At 55.2% G+C, this 18290-nt stretch overlaps 2 protein-coding genes across 3 annotated transcripts in view; both read right to left on the bottom strand.

The window, feature by feature from the left end:
* OTUD7B (OTU deubiquitinase 7B) overlaps positions 1-9735 on the bottom strand; it is a 35366-nt gene extending 25631 nt beyond the window's left edge. Inside the window, exon 1 of one of the 2 annotated variants that reach the window (XM_048928948.1) lies at positions 9579-9735. The gene's annotated coding sequence lies outside the window, so the exon portion shown is untranslated. Of the gene's footprint in view, positions 1-6892; positions 8538-9578 lie in introns of those variants that run through there. The other variant, XM_048928950.1, reaches the window with a different exon arrangement.
* Positions 9736-18157: 8422 nt separating this feature from the next.
* LOC125685661 (sodium/potassium-transporting ATPase subunit alpha-2-like) overlaps positions 18158-18290 on the bottom strand; it is a gene marked incomplete at its 5' end in the record, with an annotated part of 73998 nt that continues 73865 nt past the window's right edge. Inside the window, 1 exon segment of the mRNA XM_048928917.1 lies at positions 18158-18259. Coding sequence (XP_048784874.1) covers positions 18158-18259 — 102 coding nt within the window.

Here is an 18290-nt window from a genome sequence, read left to right on the forward strand (position 1 = left end):
ATTGCACGCTGTTACTGCGCACAGGCAGTACATGAACTACATGATCCTTGGGGTCCCTTCCAACCCAGGTAATTCTGTAACTGCTGGGAGCACGCGGAGCAGAGCAGCAGCACACGATCACACAGCAGCCATCCGGGCAGGGCAGCAGGGTGCGTGCCCACCGACAGCCCCGCTCCAAGGGCAGAAGCTGCACTGTGAACAGGGCAACCCCTGCACACAGACAGGAGGCACAAGGATGCAGCATTTTTATTTCCTCTCCTCGCATTCAGCTCTACCTTGAACTATGGAAACGCTTGCTTGCATGGGACTAACCCAGCTGACTTCAGAACTCTTCTGCCTTCTGTTTCAGGTTCCTAGCTGCTATCTCAACTGCCTCTGCTGGGTGGCTTTGCTGCTGCTTTCCAGCTCGCTCCCCCTTGGAGACGTTCTGCCATGCTGTCATCTCCTTATCCTTTAACGATAAGATCACGGTATTAGAGCACCAGAGACAAGGGGTCACTGTCACACTGCTGCTCTCACGTCTGACACAGACCCCAGCTGCCCCCCAGGATTCTGGGCCCAAACACAGCGATGCCAACCTAAAAGTTATGAATTCGCTGCTGAAGTCTGTGTCGGTTTTTTATTTGACAGCATTGTTTCTCTGCGCCCTGACACCATTCTCCAGGCTATGCAAACAGGCTCCTATCCAGCAGGCTGCAGAGCTACCTTCACTTTTCCTTCACGCTCAATTTCCTTTACGTTTTGTCTTCCATGCTTCCATCTCCACAAATCACACTGCAAACCTCTGAGCTGGTGGGAGGCCGAGCACTTGGATGCAACACCCGACATGAGGATTATTCACCTTACAAGCCTGCTGAGAAGCTGCCCTCCACCAGCACTAAATCCACTGAGGGCTTTCATCTCAGCCACCCTGATCACACGCTGTCGTCATGCTTTTATGGCTCTTCCATCACTATTCCACATCACAAGCCCAAAGCGCTCTGCTGGGATGCCCCCTGCCTTCGCTGACAAACAAGTGACTCCAGCCCCGGTTCTGGGGAAGGAAACCCCAAGGGAGCACACACAGCACCAAAGCAAAGCCTCACACAACAAAGCTGACATTTAAGGACAAGCAGAAGGCGTGAGTCCCACAAGGCAGAAAGGTCCAAAAAGCTCCAGAAGAAACCAAACCTCGCCCCTGCATCAGCAGCAGCTCCAGCAGCTCAGCAGGAGCCATCGGTGAGGCACATGCAGGCAGAGCCCCACACCGCTGATCTCCTCTTGAAGCTGTGTGTGACTCCTCGTTTTAGGGACCACAGTGTCCTCGTCTGCTCCGAATTCCTCAAGTTCAACGCCTCTTGTGCCGTGATGGAAGCCCTGAGCTATGTGAAACCGGAGGGGCACCGGGCCGTGCGCTCCTCATGCTTCCTAATTAAAAAACCTACGTCCAAAGCGATTGCTGGCAACTCTCAGACCTCAGGGTTACGCAGTTCTCTCCAGAATTTGCCAGATAAAACTGGAATCAGTGCTTCAGACAGCCAACCTCTCCCCCATTCCAAACGCCCGTAGCCTTCGCACTCCATTCATACCTCCCCGTCTCCCTCCAAAGGCCATAAAGATAAGAACTCAGCTAACAGCTCTGGGCAGCTCACACGGACCCCACGTGGCACACGTTCCCTGAGCTTCCCTTTTTCTTTAGGAACAGCACATTTGCAAGAGGAACTCCAGCCAACCTGCTCAGGTTGCTGCTCCCACCTCCAGCACAGCACCTAGAGATGGAACCAGAAATACTCAACTTCTGCCACAAAAGAATCATTGACTCAGAGAATGGCCTGGGTTGAAAAGGACCACAACGATCATCAGTTCCAACCCCTGCTGTGTGCAGGTCTCCAACCAGCAGCCCAGGCTGCTCAGAGCCACAGCCTTGGATGCCTGCAGGGATGGGGCATCCACAGCCCCCTTGGGCAGCCTGTAACAGTGCCTCACCCACCTGTGTGAAAAACTTCCTCCTACATCCAACCTCAACCTCCCTGTCTCACTTTAACACCATTCCCCCTTGTCCCATCACCACCCACCCTCACAAACAGCCGTTCCCCCTCCTGTTCATCCGCTCCCTTCAAGTACTGGAAGGCCACCATGAGGTCTCCCCACAGCCTTCTCTTCAAGCTAAACAAGCCCAGTTCCCTCAACCTTTCCTCATAGGAGAGGTGCTGCAGCTCTCTGAGATGACAGCATCCAAAGACAGACCAGCGACGCCGCAGAGTGGGCCTGAATCCTTCACCTGGAGGGAAGCTGTCCTAAAGTCTCATTGGTTTTGAGGATGATGCTCCTACAGCACCTCCATCCCGCACTGCTGCTGGGCACAAATGTGGGCACAGAACAACGTCGGCACAGCCAAGGATTTCACATATTTTTGGAGCAGCCTGGCACGAGATCACACTTAACACAGGGCTACCTGCAGCTTCCAACACGTCTCCCATGGACAGAAATGTCACACCGCTTAGCTAATGCTTGTCAAAAGCCATAAACAGCTTAACGAAGGCTCGCTGTTACGAGGCACGGGGAGCACTCACAGCCTGCGTCTCAGCAGTGCTCAGTCACCTATGGATGGGCTCCACGGCCCCACTGCCAGCACACGGGAGCCTGGGCACCTCAGGGGGAAGAAACCCAAGAAACAGCCACAGCGCATCCAGCTCGTGCTCGGAGGAAAGATTCTGGTTGGGATTTCATGTATTCACCTGCAAAATTCTGCAGCATAGGAAGTTCCGCACAAACAAGCGCAAGAACTTCTTTACAGTGAGGTGACGGAGCACTGGAACAGGCTGCAGGGAGGTGGTGGAGCCTGTGGGTCCCAACGTGTCTCTATGGGTCCCAATGGCTCCCAACGTGTCTCTATGGGTCCCACTGTTCACTGGAACAGGCTGCCCAGGGAGGTGGTGGAGTCTCCTTCTCTGGAGATGTCCAAGACCTGCCTGGATGCCGACCTGTGCGACCTGCTGTAGGGAACTGCTTTGGCAGGGGGTTGGACTCGATGAGCTCTGGAGGTCCCTTCCAACCCCTACAATTCTGTGATGCTGTGATTCTTTGAAAAGAGCACACTGCTCCAATCTAAGAACAGCCTGACGACGCCGTGCTACGACGGCTGCCCACCACTCCATGAGCCTCTCTGGCTCCTGCTGTCACAGCTTACAAAAAGCCGCTCACAACCGCATCACCTCGGGTTGAAACGCGCACGTTCAGCACTGTCTGCAGTAATTTCTCCTCGCAGTGGTGAAATAAGGCAGGGGTTCGTGAGGCAATAAACCCAGTGCATCAGTGAGGTGTGTCTGGAGCCCCTCCGAACCATTGGTCGCTGCTGGCTGTCACTGCTCCCCATGCTGCAGAAGCCACCGTCCTCTGCTCGGGGCTGAGCACCCCCTCACCCACAGGGATCAGAGCTCAGGCTGCTCACCAAACCCCGATTAAACAGCCACCATTGACCTTGCCTGAAGCAGGGGAGGAGCGCTCACAGCAGCTTCCCAGGAAGACGTGCAGAAATGGGGACCTCTGGCACTGGAGCAAAGCAGCCGCGGGCTGAGCTGCTGCCCAGAGCTGCAAGCAACGCACGCAGGGTGAGCAGCAGCGGCACCAAGCTCCTCTGTGCAGATGAGCTCCTGAAGGGGCCTGGGTTTAAACACGACAGGATCAGTCAAACACATTTCTGAAGAGCATCTTTTAGAAGCGCATTAACCCAATTTCAACTATTTGGGGTTTGTGTGTGTTGTTTTTTTAATTGAAGATTTACATCAACAAACAACCCAGGGTGTAACACAGTTCTTGTATTCGGCTTCAGTAATGTAGACTCCAAACAATGCTAAAAGGTTCCTGACATGTTAGCCCCCATCTGAGATGCTTCTAAAAAGTAAAAGGCACCGAGTGTTGCTCAAATCAGCAAAAACAAGAGAAGAGGAAGGGTCAGCGAGCTGGCAGCACCCTCCTGCTGCACGTGGGCATTTTGGGACAGAGCTCCGAGCGCCGGCATCCAACCCAGAGGTGCTGCACCAAATGGTTTCAGCCTGATTCACCGCTTTTTGTTGCCCTGCTCAGAAAGGACGGCTGAGCTCCCTGCTGCTGGAAACACCTCCCCTGTTCTGCTGCCGTGCCTGAACACACCGTCATACTTCACAGCGTGGTCCTCTGCTAGGAAGGCAGCAGCCTTGGCGTTAGCTCATGTCAGAGATGACTCCTGCATGAGAAAATCTCTCTTTCTTCTTTTTTCTTCTTGCAAACAAACTCAGACTTCACGCCCGCAGCCCGAACGCAGATTAATTCTCCTCGTCACCTCGCCGTGACGCAGCCCGCTCTGCTTGCAGGAGCCGTTCCCATGGCTCTGCTTGGCACCGAATCACGCCGGTCAGCGCGTGCCAGCTGCCTTATCAGTTATGTGCAAACACGAGAGGAACAAACTCACAACGGCATGCAGCTAAAACCTTCTGAACCACAAGCATTTGGGGGCCTTCCTAATTCAGCTCGCCTATGCAATCAGCTTTCTGAAGGCCAACCCTATCCAGACCGGCAGCGTGGCACGAAATCTTCACTTCCAGCACAAAAGCAAACTGAATAAAAAAGAAATGAAATGCAGCAGTGCCAGAGACGGGCTGACACACCGACAAACCCACAGCCCAGCAGTGCACAGAGCCGAACCCAGAGCTCCAGCACCACACCAGGCACTCGGAGGCGCCCAACGTGTGGGGACAAACTCAAAGCAAAGCAAGAGCCAGGTGTCTTCCATCGGGACTTGAGCATTTCCTGCTCGTTGAGGCAGGGCAAAGCAACCAAAACTATATTAGGAAAACTTCACAGTTCCAGCCCAAGGAAAATGTTTCCTCTTGCGTCAAAAGCAAATGCACTTCACTTTGCCTCTCGCTTTTAAACTTTTAAATCAACATCATAAAATACAGCAGCAACCGACGATGACTGTCAGCAACAAGTGCATTTCAACGCTCCCTTTGCAGCGCACATATTTTGATTTTAAACCGAATGGGGGTTGGGTGGGTGCTTCCCAGCCTCGTTTCTGAATTGTTTCCTTAAGGTTGAGGCACGCTGACATCACGATGCGCTGCTGCACGCGGACAGCAGGAAGCCTTCGAGGCGCTGTGTGCTCCAGAGCGCCAGAGAGAAAGGGGGGCTGAGCAGAGCAGAACCACACTGAGGCCTTTGGGAAGCAGCAGCAGATCCACACGATGGGTTTGTGTAGCCTGCTGTTTCAATGCAGGGAACAGCACCAGCCAAAGCCTCGCGCAAGGCGCTCTGCACGACACTCAGGACTTCAGCACTTCACCTGTAGCTCCTCGGCTTCTCCTTGCTTCTCGGCAAGGCAGCGCTGCGCTCTGCCTGATGCACGCAGGGCCCGAGCAGAGCCCTGCTTCCAGGGCAGCGATGCGATGGTGCGATTGCGCCGTGAGTCACACACGGCTTGGAACTATAATAAGCTCGATCCACAAACAGCACTTCTCGCTCAGCCACCACACCCATAGAAACAGAGAGTGAAAGCCATGCTTCCCAAACCACAGCCAGCACGGCTGCACCTACAGCCGGCTCAGACCTTTGCTCTTCCAGGCAGGGAAACAACACGTGCAAAAACGCGACCTGCCTCTACCTGAACCCTTCCAAAGCCAGGCTGTGACAGGCAGCGAGGAAAATAAAGGGATCTGATCATCTGCGTGAGGGCTGAAGGGACAAACACCCATCTGTTCGCTTTCCCTGCGCTCCCAGGCTGACATCCCAGGGAGCACAGGGACCCGGCACACACATCAGTGCTTCCAGCACTAAGACAAAGTCTGCAGTGCCTCCAAAAGCACCAAGGGTAAAACATTTACCACCGAAAGCTGACGTAAAACAACACAAACGACAGAGAAAAGGCACGGAAGCAAAGCAGCCTGCAGCTCCCTGCGTTCTCCACTCAGGATGCAACAGCGGTCCTGGTTTGCGAGGAGTTTTGGTGCGGCTCCCAAAAGCTGAGCTGAGGGGATGCGCCCTGCTCCTCCATGGCAGATGCAGGGACTGCGTGACCGCTGCCTGCCCCGAGCAGCTCAGGCAAATTAAAAGAGACCACAGGAAGAAATAAAAAGGAAACGAGGGAAAATAATTAAGCATACGTCTGCTTCGTCACTTGTCTGCTTCAGAACACAATGGGAAAAATAAAAATAAAAAAAAATCCAACACGCTTAACCAAATAAATGCTCTGCTGGAAATGGATTCAACCCACAGCGCAGGGAAGATGGACCGTGGGATTCAAGATGGCAACTTTAAGGGGCTTCAATTTTCTCCTCCAAAGCGCTTTGGTTCCTCTGGGTGGAAACCAGCTGAGTGCTAATTCACAGAATCACAGGGGTTGGAAGGGTTCGTCTCCTTTTAAAGCAACACACGTGAAACAAAGCCATCACCACACATCTGAGACATCCACCAAAGCCATCTCAAGCTTTTGCTCATAAACAAAATGCACTGCAGACCCAGCGATGCTGGTAAAGGACTCAAAGCCCAGACCCAGGCACCCGCTGCTCTGCTGCCAGGGAGGAATCACCCCCCCATTCCTGCCCTGCTTTACAAAGCTCCTGCAGAAGTTCCCCACGGCTGCAGCAAGGCAGCAAAGCTAGGTCTGAACTTTGGGAGCTCTTAAACAAAAACCTGCCCCACGCTGCACGGAGCAGCACTCGGCTCCGACGCAGTGCACAATGCAGGCTGCTTGCCTCGCTCTGCCCCATCCCTCTGCAGCCTGGGTGCAAGCCTTGCCCATGGGAAAGCTCATGATGCAACCCAAGGCAAGCCAGGCAGGACTTCGGTGTCTTAAGCAGCCCAAACGTGTGCTGACCAAGCCCTGCTCTTTACCTGCTAAGCCTTATCAGAATAGCTACCAGCAAAATAAGCTACTCACATGGCTGTGCTCCAAGCACAGAGCGAGATGGAAAGCAAGGCAAAACTAACAGAGATGTTTGTTCTGGTGATGTGAGGGGCAGACTGAGGTCGGGGTGGGTGCAGCACTGCGCTTCCTGCTCGGCACAGCCGCGTCTGAACCCAGATTCCCTGGGTCATGAAGACAGAGCCTTGGAAGCCCCCGCAGGACTGTGGATCTGTGGCACAATCTGTGCTGCTCCAGGACAGCAGGCTGCCTAACAGAGGGAAAAAGCTCTCTTAAAAAAGAAATAAATGCTGTTGCTGAAGAAATTCAGAGCGCGAGGAAAGCAGCAGTTCAGCAAGAGTTGCACTTCACACACCTCTGTTACAACTGTTTTCATACGCTTAGCTTCTCTTAGGAGAGAGCTTTACCCTATTTTCATGGGTTACAATCACCTGCTTTCCTTTGCTCTAAATACAGCTGTACTAATTTCAACATCCAATGATTCTAAAGCTTGAGCTGCAGAACACGGAGGTGCAGCAGGGGAACGGAGCCTCAAAGCCACGCGGACGTCAGCTTCCAACGCAGAACAGATCCGCTGCCTCCGCAGCACTGCTCTGCACCCATTCCTCTTTTAAGAGGGTTTGTACTTTCCAGGTTAAATTCCAACCCCCGCCTTTCTATTTCCAAGCAGCCCTCAAAGCAAAGCAAGGGCTCACACTTCAAGTGCCCACAGCAGCGCCTCAACACGGAGCTGCTCAGCACCAAACACACGGCAGCGCAGTGAGCCCCGGCAGCAGGGCCACACTCCCACAAGCAGCAGGATGACCCGTCACAGCTCCCCTCCTGTGGCAGCCAAACATGAGGCACGTACATAAAACAAACACGTGGAAACGCAGCCTGAGACAAATGCACCTGCTGAAATCAGGCCATGACTATTTCCAGCCCAGAACCAGGCTCCGCAGGGCCGAGCACTTTGCTCCCAGGGGCTGCAGGCAGGCAGAACCCCTGCACACCAGGCACAGCTGCTTCCTTCTCCAGTGAACCTTTCTGTGTCAGTATCAGTCGCTTGAAAAGAGGGGCTTGCAGTCTGCAGCACGGTCAGAGCCGAGGCACTTGTTGGAGGGACGCTCCCTGCCCATGCTGGGCAACGTCACATCGCGCCGTCACTGCGCCACATCGAGCAGCAGATATGGCAGCAGCAGCTTTGGGAAGTTTCTCAGCTGCCAAATGCAGCAGAATAAAGGCCGTCAGCTCTCCTGCCCCATCTCCTCTCTACGCTCCCACTGTCAGCTTCCTTTTTCAGCAGGAAAAAAAAGTGCAGGTAAACACATTAAGCATCACTTCTGGTGGCCCACACCACTCACAACTTCAGACCACGCTGTCTCACGTCACCACCTCAACTCTGTCCTCACACTCCTTTGGAACAGCAGCTTTGTCATGCCGCAACTATTGCCCCAAGGCCAGGCTGGATGTGGCTCTGGGCAGCCTGGTGGTTGGCAAATTGGTTTACCTGTGGCAGGGGGTTGAAACTGGATGGTCTTTGAGGTCCTTTTCAATCCAGGCCATTCTATGATCCTGTAAAGTTTGCCTTTACAATTAGTGCTGTGAGGCATTGGGCTTTAACAGCTTTTCCTTAAGAAGCATGAAATCCCAAGCAGCTGTGCTATCAGCATTTCACACTACGGCCTGCTGCTCTCCCGAGGTCAGCAGGGGCCAAACACTGCGTGAGGCACAGGACATCGGAAACCCAGTGCTGGGAGCCCAAAGCTTCAGGAGCTCAAGGCCTGGTGAGTGGAGCCCAAAGCACAGCTTCAGGCACCCAAAGCCTGGCGTCTCGAGCTCAAATCTGCAGCTCCAACGGCACCGAGCTCAGCCATGCTGAGAGCTGGGAACTCACGCTGTGCTCGGACAGAAGAAATCCAGCACTGTCAGCAACCCGACGCAAACAACTCCAGCCACCACGTTTGGACTTTTCCAGCTCTGCGCCCGAAGCTGACGATAGCACCGTTATTCACAAACCGCCCTGCGATTCGAGGCTGAAAATCGCACCCTGTGCCAGGTTGACGCGCCGCGCCATCCATGCCCACGCTGACGGCACCCCCGGTTACCGCCCGTCCATCACCGCGGGATCCCTGCGGGTGCCGGGACTCAACCTCGCCGACCAGCGCCCTGCGGTGACCGGGCAGGAGGCGGTTCTCCTCCCGAGCTCTGGAGCCGAGAGTTCCACGGCCATTTATTTCCACTCTCCCGTCCTTCGACCCCGGCGGAGCTCAACGCCGGCAGCGGCCGCAGGAAACGGCGGAACCGCGGAGCCGCGCGGGTTTCCAGGTTCCAGGGAGCGATGAGGCCGTGCGGCCGAGAGCGGCGGAAAGCAACAGAGCGCCGTTCTACGGGACGGGCGCGGCACCGCCCGCACCCACTGGCGCTCCGTCCCGGCTCCGCGGGGCCGTCCCCAGCCGCCGGGGATCGGCGACGGCGCGCTGGGTCTTCACGCCCGAATCGTCGCTAACGGCTTCGGGGGGAGCGGCTCCGGCGCCGGGCCCCGCCCGGGATGACCCCCCCACGGCCCTCCACCGCACCGGGCCGCACCGCGGGGCCCGGGATCGTTGGGAGCAGGGGGATCCCCACGGCCCCCCGACCCAACGGCCGCCGCGCAGAGCCGCTCCGCCGAGCCCGGCCCGGCCGCGAAGAAAACTTTCCCGAGCGCGGCGCCAGGGTTTACCTGCGAGCGGCTCCGTAGCGCTGCTCCGCCGCCGCCGAGGCCGCGCTCCCGGAGGAGCGGGAGGGGAGGGGACCGGGGAGAAGGGGAGGGGAGCGTGGTGCCGCCGCCGCCGCCGCCCGCCCGGAACGCCGCGCCGCCCCCGTTCCCGCCCGGAACACTTTCGGGGGCGCACGCGGCCACCCCGCCGGGCAGCGCCGGGCCAATGGCGGCGCGACGCGGCCCCGCCCCGCTCGCACGGCGCATGCGCAGGGGTTGATTGGGGGGGGGGCGATAGGGATGGGGTGCTGGAGGAGTCCTGCTGTGTGCGGGGGGCTGTGGCCCTGCACCGGGCCTTACCGTGCGTGGGGCCTTCGTGGGCTCTGCGTTTCTGTGCAGGACCTGTAAACCTGAGTGGGGTCCGTATGTGGCCTGAGTGCACCCCATACTCTTCTCATGGGGCCTGTATCCCCTGCATGGGACCTGTACCCCTGTATAGAGCCTATATGGGACCTGTACCCCTATATGGAGCCTGTGTGGGCCTGTACCCCTATATAGAGCCTATATGGGACCTGTACCCCTATATGGATCCTGTGTGGGACCTGTATCCCTATAGGGAACCTGTATGGGACCTGTACTCTTATATAGAGCCTGTGTGGGCATGTTCCCCTATATGGAGCCTGTGTGGGCCTGTACCCCTATATAGAGTCTGTGTGGGACCTGTACCCCTATATGGATCCTGTGTGGGACCTGTACCCCTATATAGAGCCTATATGGGGCCTGTACCCCTATATGGATCCTGTGTGGGTCTGTACCCCTATATGAAGCCTGTATGGAACCTGTAGCCCTATATGGAGCCTGTGTGGACCTGTCCCCCTATATGGAGCCTGTGTGGGACCTGTACCCCTATATAGAGCCTATATGGGGCCTGTACCCCTATATGGATCCTGTGTGGGTCTGTACCCCTATATGAAGCCTGTATGGAACCTGTAGCCCTATATGGAGCCTGTGTGGACCTGTCCCCCTATATGGAGCCTGTGTGGGACCTGTACCCCTATATAGAGCCTATATGGGGCCTGTACCCCTATATGGAGCCTGTGTGGGACCTGTACCCCTATGTGGAACCTGTATGGGACCTGTATCCCTATAGGGAACCTGTACGGGACCTGTACCCCTATATAGAGCCTGTGTGGGCATGTTCCCCTATATGGAGCCTGTTTGGGACCTGTACCCCTATATGGAACCTGTATGGGACCTGTACCCCTATATGGAGCCTGTATGGGACCTGTACCCCTATATGGAGCCTGTGTGGGCCTGTACCCCTATATGGAGCCTATATGGGACCTGTACCCCCATATGGATCCTGTGTGGGCCTGTAACCCTATATAGAGCCTGTGTGTACCTGTACCCCTATATGGAACCTGTATGGGCCTGTACCCCTATATGGAGCCTATATGGGACCTGTATCCCTATATGGAGCCTGTGTGGGCCTGTAACCCTATATAGAGCCTGTGTGTACCTGTACCCCTATATGGAACCTGTGTGGGCCTGTACCCCTATGTGGAGCCTATATGGGACCTGTACCCCCATATGGAGCCTGTGTGGGCCTGTACCCCTATATGGAGCCTATATGGGACCTGTACCCCTATATGGAGCCTATATGGGACCTGTACCCCCATATGGATCCTGTGTGGGCCTGTAACCCTATATAGAGCCTGTGTGTACCTGTACCCCTATATGGAACCTGTGTGGGCCTGTACCCCTATGTGGAGCCTATATGGGACCTGTACCCCCATATGGAGCCTGTGTGGGCCTGTAACCCTATATGGAGCCTGTGTGGGAACTGTACCCCTACATGGATCCTGTGTGGGACCTGTATCCCTATAGGGAACCTGTATGGGACCTGTACTCTTATATAGAGCCTGTGTGGGCATGTTCCCCTATATAGAGTCTGTGTGGGACCTGTACCCCTACATGGAGCCTGTGTGGGCATGTACCACTATATAGAGCCTGTGTGGGACCTGTACCCCTATATGGAGCCTGTGTGGGACCTGTACCCCCATATGGAGCCTGTGTGGGACCTGTACCCCTATATAGAGCCTGTGTGGGCTTGTACCCCTATATGGAGCCTGTGTGGGCATGTACCACTGTATAGAGCCTGTGTGGGACCTGTACCCCTATATGGAGCCAATATGGGGCCTGTACCCCTATATGGAGCCTGTGTGGGACCTGTACTCCTCTATGGAGCCTGTTTGGGACCTGTACCCCTATACAGAGCCTGTGTGGGACCTGTACCCCTATATAGAGCCTGTGTGGGCTTGTACCCCTATATGTTGCCTGTGTGGGACCTGTACCCCTATATAGAACATACAACACTGGCAGGAAGTTCCCACTCTTCCCCATTCAATTCTCACAGAGGTTCCTGTGTCTGCTAGAAGAACCCACAGCACACGGCCCTGCTGGGCTCCCCTGCCCCAGTCTTGTGTGGCGTGCCGTGGGGACAGCAGGGCGCTGCGTGGGCCGGGGCACGGTGCATGGTGGGCAGCACAGCCCTGCTGCTACGTGCCTCACATTCCCCGTGCTGTGGGTGCTCGCGGCCAAGGGCAAAGCACGCTGAAAATGTGCCCTGGTGCTGCTGTTCAGAGCTGGGAGGATGCGTCCTCACAGAGCCCAATCAGAAGGTCTGGTGGCACTCGTGCCACTTGCGCGCTCCAGTTCTGCCCTGCTGCAGGAGCCTCCAGGTGGGAGTTTTGCTGCTCCGGTTCATCTCTCTCCATACACGTTTTCCTGGTGCAGCACAGTGGAGGTGGGGATGGGCTTCAGGGACTGGCGAAGGTCGGTGGCGAACCCCCACATGGGGCCCGTCATGTGCGGCATTCAGCTGATCCCGGCACTGAATCACAGCCTTTGTTCTCCACCAGCAACCTAGTGTTGTTTATGCCTCTCACAAAAGGATTGTTTATCGTGTCGGGCACAGAAAAGTCCAGTAAAGAAAGAACACACTGTGCCCTGGAGTCCCGGCCCCCCAGGAGCCTTCCCCATCACCCCTCACTGCAGTGTTTGTTCAAAGCAGAGATCTTTCTGAGTGCCCCCCATTTCCCAATGCAATCAATAGCGATGTGTGGCAATAAGTCCTGCTGCGTGTGCAGGCTTTGTGTCATCCTCCTCCTGTGCCGTTTCTTTCCAGCTGCTTGCAGCTATGGTGACAGGTCAGCAAGGCAGATTGTTACATGAAAATGAAATCTTCCCTCTTTTCTGCCAATTCTAATTTAAACTTTTCGGTTTCCATAGCTGGGATAACTGACTTTGTCAATGAATTTGCCTCTCTAAGTGCCACTGACAGAAGAGAGGAATGAGGCCTCCGCAGCTCTCATCAGCGATGCTGGCACTGCCCCGCTAGCCAAAACCAGGCAGGGGTACAGCCACAGAGACACCGGCCCCTTGGGCTTCTGACCCAACTACAGCCGCTGCTGAACAGCCCAAGACCCGAGGAGAAGCTGGCCTGAAGGAAAGGCTCAAATGCTGGGATTGCAGAGTGCCGCTGCACCAGCTTGTCTGAGCCCATCGACTCCCAGTTTGCCAGCTAACACCCTTCCTCGTGCCTTCTCCCAGGCAGCCTCCCTCATGCTTAAGAGATGAGCTCTGCCAGCAGCTGACAAGCGGTTCCTCCAGGCTTTCCCCTTTCCTTGTTTCGCAGGGCGCCCATCGAAGTCCTCCTCCAGGACTGAGGTTAGCGGTGCGCTCAGTCTGCGCAGACCCCCCCCCCGTCTCCCCATTCCTCAGTTTGTTGATGCTTTTCTCACATGGGTGGGTAAAGATTCTCTCGCTCTTCTCCACTGCCAAACCCCCATGCACCCTGCTGCTGGCCAGGACTTCTGGCAATCACACACCGCGTAAGGAGCGTCAAGCAACAAGTACTTCTGCAGGCAAAGGCAGCTGAGCAGCTCAGCTCCTCTCTCCTGCAGGAATGGGGGTTGGACTCGATGATCTCTGGAGGTCCCTTCCAACCCCTACAATTCTGTGTGATTCTGTGAATGCAGTGCAGAGCCCAGAGGCTGCTGTGCCACGTCCTCCAGCAACTGCGCACCGTTCCACCACCTGTATGGAGCCTGTTCACCTCAGTGCTTTTCCTGGTACTGCTCTTCCAGACATGCAACCGTTTGCTTCCAGATGTCCACCCCAATTTCACCCAATGCTGTGACCCTGACCGCAATTCGGAGTCTCCATGGAGCAGGATGCTGCCAGACATCCAGCAATCACAGCCCCTTCCGTCAGCAGATGCTAAACTTGGGAGTGCAGGATGGTCCTTAAAATACATCCTGGCACCTGGGTGGGAATTGGGCCTGGCTGCAAAATGCAGAGCGAGGAAAGTGCTTTTTGGAGGAGAGTGCAGGCAGCAGGCGTGAGTCTGCCGAGACGACTCGATCCCACTGGGATCCAATCCGATTTTATCAGTGCAGCGCTCTCAGCGTGGGGCAGTGATGAAGGGTGACAAATGCTTTTCCAGCAGTTTGCCAGATGACTTAAAGTGACATTACTGCAGCGTCACCTGCACAGCAGTGCTGTTTCGGGGGCTCTGACTCTGTACAACCCTGAGAGAAACTGGTGTGAACCCGCAGCATGGCTGCTTCTTCGCCCACCCTGCGTGCAAAAGCAACCCTGAGCAGAACGCAGGTCTGCATGCCAGGGTGACAACACAAAATGAATGGTGATGGCAGGGCAGCTTCCAAATTTGCTCACCTTCTGCCCTGCCAGGCTGGCAGGAACGGCACAATGCCATCCCTGATGCCAGGCGCCGCGGCCCTTTGGAGGACAGCACGGCTCTGTTCTGCCTCTCGCTGTGGTGCCGCCGCTCTTCCAGCAGCGTGATGCGAGCTGCTCAAAGCTGCGTGGAGCCTCAGCCCCCTACGCCAGCTCTGCTCTGCCCACTCCAGCCCTCCAGAGTCCGTTTATGGATTTTATTTGGTTTCATTTTTTTCCCGTTTGGATGGAAGCTTTCTCAGAATTTCCTGGCTGGAAATGTCACAGCAGCTCCTGCACCAGTCGCTCCTCAGGTGCAGATAAATGATCGTGCTTTGCACTTCTGAAGAGCCTTTCATCTGAGGATTTCGGAGGACTTTAATGCATTAGCCCTTCCAACAGGTCCTGCCTTTACTCCGTTCACTTTTTATAGATGTGGGTGCAGCCCTCAGTTCTGGGAGGTTTGTGGACCCTTTGCGTTCCCAGTGCGTCAGCTGCAAGGTGGGTGGAGGGCAGCAGGATTCCCAACATCCAGCCCCAACGAGCCATAGCAGAAAGTAAAAACTTCACTCTGGACAGCCCAGTGCCAACTGCTGCTGTGAGAGTGCGAGGTCTGAGCATCACCGTGTGTTGCTCCTTTTCAGAGCACGAGCAAAGGAATGGTACAAGATAAATCGCTCTCACTCAGTTTCTTTGTGATGAAAGCAAAGCCTTCAGTTGGTTGTTTGGGTTTCAGCTGTCAGAAATCATGCGAGAGAGAAAAAAATGCAGGGAAATGGAGGAGTGAGGCAGTGCTGGCAAGAGCTTTGCTTTGGGAAACCCCAAAGGAGAAGTCAAATCTGAGCCGACTCTGGGTCTGGATGGACCTGGTGCACCCATGAACCGTTCAGTTTAACTTCGTGACAGCTGGGGTGGGCCGTCTGGTTTTTAATGCCTTGAAAATTCAAACAAACAGACAAAACCCCACACGTTTTAAAACAAATTAAAAGCCCATAAAAACAGAGGCAAACGGAAGCCTTGGGTCACATTTGTCTTGGAAACTGAAAATCACCACCCCTTCTATGAAGAGCAAGGAAGACAAAATGCGTCCATGGCTTTTGGCATGGAAGCCTCTGCTGGCTGCTGCTGCTGCTGTCGAGCCCCAGGTGCCCTGAGGTTCACACTGAGTTTCCTCCTTTGCGAGCACCACAAATCAGTGCTGCTCCCCAGCCTCGGTTCAGCCACGCTGCACTGGGAGCAGCCTCCAAGAGCCGACTCTGAGCTTCCAAACTCTTCCAGCTCCGCAGCAGCGATCCTCACTCCTCTGGCAGCAAGGAGCATCATCACTCAATGGGCAAAGCAGAGAGGATTTCTGCTTCTTCTGAAGCTTCAGACGTCGATCATCGGCAGAAGAAATCGGCCATGTGTGCAGCACAGCACGGGGTACCAAAGCACAGCTAAAAGCCTGCCGTCCTTCCAGCATCCCCAGCAGCCTCACAGCATGACAAGCCAGCACCTCCGCAGCACTTTGCATCACGGATGCAAAGGGAGATTAAAGTACGGCCCTGACTGAGTGCAATGACTCGCCTGGATTTGCTGGGGGACGTTAGGATAAAGCAGTGGAGTGCCATAAAGAGGATAAGGGATTGGAGTCAGCGAGGATAAAGACAGAGGAACAGATGGCGAGCGCTGCCAAGACGGCGGAGAAGCGAGCTCAAGGCAGGGGCTGCTGTCAGCGCTCTGAGCAGCGCTCATCCAGCAGCAAAGAGAAATTCTGACAACAGAGCGTGGGGATCTGGGACGCAGAGTCCTTTTGTCTTCACTTGGCCTTGACCAGTTGGCTCTGGACTGACTTGTGAGGATGTCTTAAAGGTGACGGAAGGCTTTTCTTGCCTTAAAACTCACGGGTGTTTTTCCAAAATTGCGTGGAGTGGCCAATGAACTCCATGTAACTGATGAATGCGTGGTGCTTCCAAAAGGCAGTCGCTGAGGTTCTGGACCCAAAAGCACCTTTGGTCTTTTTTTTTTGTTTTTTCCCTATGTTTCCCCCCATCACAAAGGAGAAGCACAGTGAGATCATGAAAAAATAATGAGGTGAAGTGAACCGCTGCACATAATGAAGTGCACTCATTTTCCAAGGGCAACAGGAAACCACAAGGCTTGCTGTAGGCCAGCTGAACAGATGCAGAAATGGTTCCCAAGGCACCTAAAGGAGTTGCTTGTATTTACTGGATGGGGACTGGTGTGATGCACACATATTGCTTCCTGTTGGCAGAGAGATAGGTAAGGAAAATTATTTCGCTGTAATGAAAAGCAGAGGAAGGAACATCACGAGAGGCACGGGCACAATCGTTTCCAAGCAACTCTTCTATTTTTCAAAGTTAGCAAGGATTTCAATTCCGTCCTGCTGGCAGCAGTTCGCTTTGCCAGCGATCTGCTTTTCCTCTCTCTGTTTCTGAGGTCATTACCCCTTTCCTGACGTGAGAGGAACATTGCTTTGTTGCTGAAGAGAACAGGTTAATTGAGAGGCGCAGTGCTTCGTTTCTGGCACCCCTCCACGGCTGTGCTTGCTCTGTGATGGGCCGCTCTGATGTCTGCAGAGGCAGAGCCGTGGCACGGGAGGATGGGAGAAGCAGAACACAGGTGAAAAGCTGACAGAAAGACGGGAGTTGTCCATGCTGGCATGCTCACACCGTTCGGTCCCCCAGTGCTTGCAGGACTGCTTCCACCGCAGCTTTGCACGTGAAGCAATAACAGGGCGCGTGGAAGGGTTACCACCTCTGCCACCTCGACAGTTCTGCTCTCAATAACTGCAACACCAGAGGTCGGCCAATGGTCCTTTGGGCACAGCGACATCGGTGCAGAGCAGACGACACCAAGCTGAGTGGTGCGGTTGATACGGTGGAAGGAAGGGATGCCATTCAGAGGGACCTCGACAGGCTGGAGGGCTGGGCTCGGGTGAACCTGATGAGGTTCAACACGGCAAAGTGCAGGGTTTTGCATTTGGGCCGGAAGAACCCCAGGCACCTGTACAGGCTGGGAGGAGTGGGACTGGAGAGCAGCTCGGCAGAGAAGGACCTGGGGGTCCTGATGGACGAGAGACTGAATATGAGCCAGCAGTGCGCAGCTCGAAAGGCAAATGGGATCCTGGGCTCCATCAGGAGAGGGGTGGCCAGCAGGGACAGGGAGGTGATTGTCCCTCTCTACTCGGCTCTTGTGAGGCCCCATCTGGAGTCCTGTGTCCAGGTGTGGAGCCCTCAGTACAAGAAAGACATTGAGATTGTGGAAAGGGTCCAGAGGAGGGCGACTAAGATGATGAGGGGGCTGGAGCAGCTCCCCTATGAGGACAGACTGAGGGAGTTGGGCTTGTTCAGCCTGGAGAAGAGAAGGCTGCAGGGTGACCTCATTGCAGCCTATCAATACCTGAAGGGAACCTACACCCAGGAGGGGAGTAAACTCTTCAAAAGGGCTGACAACAGCAGGACGAGGGGAAATGGTTTTAAGTTGAAGGAGGGAAGATTTAGGTTGGATGTTAGAGGGAAGTTCTTTACTAGGAGAGTGGTTAGGGCTGCCCAGGGAGGTTGTGGATGCCCCGTCCTTGGACGTGTTTAAGGCCAGGTTGGACGGGGTCCTGGGCAACCTGATCTGAATGTGGATGTTTGGTGGCCCTGCTGGGCAGGGGGTTGGAACTGCATGATCCTTGGGGTCCCTTCCAACCCGGGTGATTCTGTGATTCTGTGTGATTCTGTGATTCAGGGGCTGCCGTCAGAGCAGCAGCGACGTCTGCTCCAAAGGGCACGGCTGACTTCCCACAGCCGCTCGGTGAGTCTGGCTCACAACCAGCCCCAAGAAGCAAGCAGACAGCAGTGATCCTGAGGCACTGTTCACGTCGGGGGGTTTCCTAAGCTCCAGGAAGTCTGCATTGCAACCTGAATTGCTAGGACTCGGTAAATCTCAAAGATGGTGAAAGAGCCGACCTTGGCCTCTGCAGCACAGATGGTGGAAAGATCTTTCCCT

The sequence above is a fragment of the Lagopus muta genome, chromosome 29 (genome assembly GCF_023343835.1).
Source record: "Lagopus muta isolate bLagMut1 chromosome 29, bLagMut1 primary, whole genome shotgun sequence".
Classification (NCBI taxonomy): Eukaryota; Metazoa; Chordata; class Aves; order Galliformes; family Phasianidae; genus Lagopus; species Lagopus muta.